This window comes from Salvelinus sp. IW2-2015, unplaced genomic scaffold (genome assembly GCF_002910315.2).
Source record: "Salvelinus sp. IW2-2015 unplaced genomic scaffold, ASM291031v2 Un_scaffold3925, whole genome shotgun sequence".
Lineage (NCBI taxonomy): Eukaryota > Metazoa > Chordata > Actinopteri > Salmoniformes > Salmonidae > Salvelinus > Salvelinus sp. IW2-2015.
This window is the reverse complement of record NW_019945199.1, coordinates 44,321-50,394: the sequence shown is the minus strand read 5'-3', so window position 1 is coordinate 50,394 and position 6,074 is coordinate 44,321. Positions and strand designations below refer to the sequence as shown.

At 41.7% G+C, this 6,074-nt stretch overlaps 1 protein-coding gene across 1 annotated transcript in view; it reads left to right on the top strand.

The window, feature by feature from the left end:
• Positions 1-6,074, top strand: part of LOC112076688 (uncharacterized) — a 43,547-nt gene that overhangs the window by 18,987 nt on the left and 18,486 nt on the right. Inside the window, 4 exon segments of the mRNA XM_070441417.1 lie at positions 2,616-2,667; positions 2,669-2,710; positions 2,713-2,782; positions 2,785-2,796. Of these exon segments, the coding sequence (XP_070297518.1) occupies positions 2,616-2,667; positions 2,669-2,710; positions 2,713-2,782; positions 2,785-2,796 (176 nt within the window).

The following is a 6,074-nucleotide window of genomic DNA, read 5'->3' as shown; positions in this document are numbered from 1 at the left end:
AATCTCCTTGGCAGCGATTACAGCTGTGAGTCTTTCTGGGTAAGTCTCTAAGAGCTTTGCACACCTGGATTGTACAATATTGCTAATTGTTCTTAAATAAATTATTCAAGCTCTTCAAGTTGGTTGTTGATCATTGCTAGACAACCATTTTCAAAGTCCTGCTCCTTGAAACGGCAGCTCTAGCTTAGCTCGGTGCAAATTTGCCTGTAATCCATGGCTTCTGGTTGGAAAATGTACGTACGGTCACTGTGGGGCGACTTCGTCGATGCACTTATTGATGAAGCCGGGTGACTGAGGTGGTATACTCAATCCATTGGATGAATCCCAGAACATATTCCTGTCTTATGCTAGCATGCAGTCCTGTAGCTAACATCCGCGACATCTGCCTGTATTGAGCGAGTCACTGGTACTTCCTGCTTTAGTTTTTCCTTGTAAGCAGGAATCAGGAGATAGAATTATGGTCAGATTTTCCCAATGGAGGTGAGCTTTGTACGCGTCTCTATGTGTGGATAAAGGTGTCTAGAGTTTTTTCTTCTTCTGGTTCTCCTGTACATGCTGGTAGAAATGAGGTAAAACTGATTTAAGTTTCCCTGCATTTAAGTCCCGGCCACTAGGAGCGCCGCTTCCGATGAGCATTTTCTTAATTGCTTATGGCCGTTTACAGCTCGTTGAGTGCGGTCTTAGTGCGAGCATCGGTTATGGTGGTAAATAGATGGCTACGAATAATATAGATGAGAACTCTGTTGGTAGATAGTGTGGTCTACAGCTTATCATGAGATATTCTACCTCAGGCGAGCCTCAAGATTTCTTTAATTTTTAGACATTGCGCGCTAGAAGTTATTGACAAATAGAAACACTCTCTCGCCCCTCGTCTTACCAGACGTAGCTGCTCTGTCCTGCCGATGCACAGAGAAGCCAGCCAGCTCTATATTATCCGTGTCGTTGTTCAGCCACGTCTCGGTGAAACATAAGATATTACAGTTTTTTGTCACGTTAGGTAGGATAGTCTTAATCGTAGATCGTCCAGTTTGTTTTCCAATGATTGCACTTTGGCCAATAGGAGGGAAGTGGCGGTTTACCTACTCGTCAGCGAATTCTTWCAAGGCACCCCGCCCTTCTCCCCCTTTTCCTCTGTCTTTTCTTCACRCTGATGACGGGGATTTGGGCCTTGTCTTGACAAAGCAGTATATCCATATATCGGCCTCTTTAAAGAAAAAGTCTTTGTCCAGTTCGAGGTGAGTAATCGCTGTTCTGATRTCCAGAAGCTCTTTTCGGTCATAAGAGACGATAGCAGAAACATTATGTACAAAATKAGTTACAAATGCGAAAAAACTAACAAAATAGCACAGTTGGTTAGGAGCTAGTAAAATGGCAGCCATCTCCACCATTATCAGATCCCCTTCTTTGCGAGGCCTCGGAAAACCTCCCTGGTCTTTGTGGTTGAATCTGTGTTTGAAATTCACTTCTCCACTGAGGGACCTAACAGATAATTGTATGTGTACAGAGATGAGGAAGTCATTCAAAAATGATTGCACACAGATTGAATCCATGCAACTTATTTTGTGAATTCTTAAGCACATTTTTACTCATTAACTTATTTAGGCATGCCATGACAAAGAGGTTGAATACTGATTGACTCAATACAGTTCAGCTTTTCATTTATAATGAATTTATAAAAAATGTCTAAGAACSTTCCACTTTGACATTATGGGGTATTGTGTTAGGGTCTTATTTTTCAGAGAAAATAACTCACGGACACGAGATAAGCTTTAACCAAGTTTAATTCTTCCCAAAAGTTCTATACAGCTGTATTCAGACAACTCAACATTTCTCCCATCCAGATATTTATATCCCACTTAAGACACTCTCTCCAATCCTTACATTGTATGGTTCTACAGGAAGAGAGTAAAGAGGGTAACAGGATACAAAACCTTTATTACTCCCTTAAGAGAATCCGTCCTCACCTCCTGACCTCAACCCATCCTTCATCTAATCCACAGAGGTCCATCWGTCTCCCCTGTATCAACACGTTGCTCTCCTCTCGTCCACCCAACACATTCCACAGCTATCTGTCTTTCTACAGAGACCCAGTCTCTTTCACTCCTTAATATACTCTGCGTCTGATCTATCATGTCTTTTAATATCTCAATGTTCAAACTGTCGAATCCAACAGTGTTTAGGCCAGTGACACAAAATCTCAGTTGAATCCATTTTAAATGCAGGCTGTAACGCAACATAAGGTCAAGCGGTGTGAATACTTTCTGAAGGCACTGTAACACAGCAGAACATTATAAAAATTAAAACCTATCATAAGATCTTTACCTGTAACAAGTGTAGGGATTCTATCTCCAGATATTGGGTTGATTTATCCTCTAAGAACAGCCAAAATGATGCATTTTAAATCAAATCAGGTTACATGTCTGAGATTATCTGTATGATGTACTGTAAATTACATTTATTATTGTAAATTATTAGTTTATTATTAATTATTACATTAATTTCCAATAAACGCTGCATTTTCCTTGTAATTATTATAATTATTATTGTAAAATATACAGATTGGTTTTTATCACATAATGGTTTAATTTATCCTAACTTTTTTTGTCCTCTGTCAGGTTGGTGTCTCCAGAGGCCCCCCCTAAGAAGTTCCTAGGTCTCGGTTCTAAGTTCTAAGTTCCGCTACAGCGGTAGAACCCAGGCTCAGACCCGGAGAGAGTCTCCTCTCAGATCATCAGGGCCGCGCCCATCTTCAAGCTCCTCTCCAAACGCTACACCATGTCACGCACCTGGACGGAGGTAAAGACGTCAATGTGGAGGCTATATACAGGGGTGTTACGGGTACAGAGTCAATATGGAGGCTTATATACAGGGTGGTTACGGTACAAGAGTCAATGTGGAGGCTATATACAGGGCTTTACGGTACAGAGTCAATGTGGAGGCTAATACAGGGTGTTACGGTACAGAGTCAATTGGAGGCTATATACAGGGTGATTACCGGTACAGATCAATGTGGAGGCTATATACAGGTGTTACGGTACAGAGTCAATGTGGAGGCTATATACAGGGTGTTACGGTACAGAGTCTAATTGTGTGGTAACCGGGCTATAACCTATACGCTCGGTTGTATGTTTTATTAAGGCCTCCACAGTTGACTCTACCAAGAGTGTACCTGTAACACACACCTGTTGGTGTATATAGGCCCCACATGCTTAATCTCATTATCAGGGGGTACCGTAAACACCCTGTATATAGCCTCCATATGTGACTTCTGGTACCGTAACACCCGTGTATATAGGCCTCCACATTGACTCTTTACCTCCGTCCAGGCTGCGTGACATGGTGTAGCGGTTTGGAGGAGGAGCGTTCGAAGATGGGCGCGCCCTGATGATCTGAGAGGAGACTCTCCGGGTCTGAGCCTGGGTTCTACGCTGTAGGCGAACTTAGAACCGCAGAGACCTAGCAACTTAGAAGCGGGTGGGCGTCTGTGAGTACACAACCTGACAGAGGACAGAAAAAAAGCCTAAGGACTAAAATTAAACCATTATGTGATAAAACCAATCTGTATATTTTACAATAATATATTATAGATAAATTACAAGAGAAATGCAGCAGTTATTGGAATATGTAATAATAATAATAAACTAATAATTTACAAAATAAATGTAATTTACAGTACATCAACAATAATCTCAGAAGTGTAACCTGATTTGATTTAAATGCATTCATTTTGGGCTCGAGTATCTTTAAGAGTAATAATATCATCACAGAGTCTGAGACAAGATAGAATCCCTCTAACTCTGTTACAGAGTAAAGATCTTATGATAGGTTTTAATTTTATAATGTTCTGCTGGTGTTACAGTGCTTCAGAAAGTATTCACACCGCTTGACCTTATGTTGCGTTACAGCCTGCATTTAAATGGATTCAACTGAGATTTTGTGTCACTGCCTAAACACTGTTGGATTCGACAGTTTGAACATTGAGATATTAAAAAGACTAGATAGATCAGACGCAGAGTATATTAAGGGTGAAAGAGTTACAGAGTCGTGGTCTCTGTAGAAAGACAGATAGTCGTGGGTTGTGGAGTGCGGAGTGGACGAGCAGAGGAGAAGGCAACTGTTGATAACAGGGGAGACAGATGACCTCTGTGATTAGATGAAGGATGGGTTGAGGTCGGCGGTCATGGGATGAGGAGGCGGATTCTCTTAAGGATTATAAAAGGTTTGTATCCTGTTACCCTCTTTACTCTCTTCCTGCTATAGAACCATACAGCAATGTAAGGATTGGAGAGAGTTCTTAAGTGGGATATAAAATTAAATTCTCGATGGGTGGAGAAAATGTTGAGTTGTTATACTGAATACAGCTGTATAGAACTTTTGGGAAGAATTAAACTTGGTTAAAGCTTATCTCGTGTCCGTGAGTTATTTCTCTGAAAAATAAGACCCTAACACAATACCCCATAATGTCAAAGTGGAAGGTTCTTAGACATTTTTATAATTTATTATAAATGAAAAGCTGAACGTGTATTGGATAATCAGTATTCAACCTCTTTGTCATGGCATGCCTAAATAAGTAATGAGTAAAAATGTGCTTAAGAATTCACAAAATAAGTTGCATGGATCAATCTGTGTGCAATATTTTGAATGACTTCCTCATCTCTTGTACACATACAATTATCTGTTAGGTCCCTCAGTGGGAGAGTGAATTTCAAACACAGATTCAACCACAAAGACCAGGGTACAGAGTCAATGTGGAGGCTATTAGTTATTCACCAGGGGTATGTGAGCAGCTACATCGAGCGATACAAGAATTGGTGATTGAGTCACTATAGAGTGGATGAATAGCTATTAGTGCTCCTGACTCTAATCTTGTGTTTCAAAATCGTTCAACCATATTGCCCTAAACCTAACAATTACTCATTGCTAAGTCAGTATGCTATTGTTTGTTTTTACATGGTGAAATTTTTTAGTTTTCTCGCTATTATGTATTAGTAACTGGTCATGAAGCTTTGGTGACATTTGTCTTTTCTAAACATGTTCGCTTATATCTGATTTCTGTCAGACGGCAATTAGGTGCGTGCGTCGTGTGGAGATCAATGACCGAATAGATTAAGGACTTTCCCTGGAAGTCACTCAAAGGTCTACGTAACACTCCAGTTCGATTCATTCGCACTACTGGAACTGGACAAAGACCTTTCGTGTAAATGTTTCAGTTGAAAGAACTAGACGCTTTAGATCACACCGACAGCGTCGTTTGCACCGATGACACTCCAAGTAGGAATTTATTACACTTTCGATCTCCATTTAGTCGAGAACAGCATGCAGACAAGGTCGCCTCATGCGTTCATGTCGCGCGACGGTCTGGTTAACGTTGGAATGTTACATCCGGTTCGGTATGCAAATCAAAAAGCGAGTCAGAATGCGGGGAAAGGGTGGGGCAAGACCGTAAGGTGGTCGGACGAGAAAGGTGTTTGCAGGGAGAGTGGGTCGCAATCTGTGTTGAACATGTTTGATTGCTCGGCCGAATTGCACACGACTAGAGTGCAGTGGTGTACCACGTGTGCTGGTTACACGCGCTCAGCGTGTTTCGCGCGTGACCAGTATTATTGGCCAGAAATTTGAGCTCGCCATCCTTCAACTTATTGAGAGAAAAGGACACAAACTGAATGTAAGCTTTCGAAACGAACAACCAAAGCAAGTCCGACTTCTTCCCGGCCCCTTTGGTATATCTTTGTATGGATTGCGGAATTTTGTAGGAACAGATGCTTAAACTGATCCCAGCCTATCAGTATCCTAAGGTCCCTAACGTGACACTCAAAACTTACAACTTCAGGGGCTAATTATCCTTAGTTTTCACCTGTACGACAACGTCAGCAGAAACTAATGCTTTGGTTTCTTTGGTGACTAACAATAAACCCTCACCGTGCCTCTACCAGCAACGCCCGTAACCAGAGAGAACCACGACACCTGCATGAGGACGCCACGACGACCGCACAAAGCATAGTCGCATCTTAGCCGGCTGGCTGGGCTTAGAATCTGCTGATCACCACTGCATCGCGGTAAAGACAGAGCCAGCT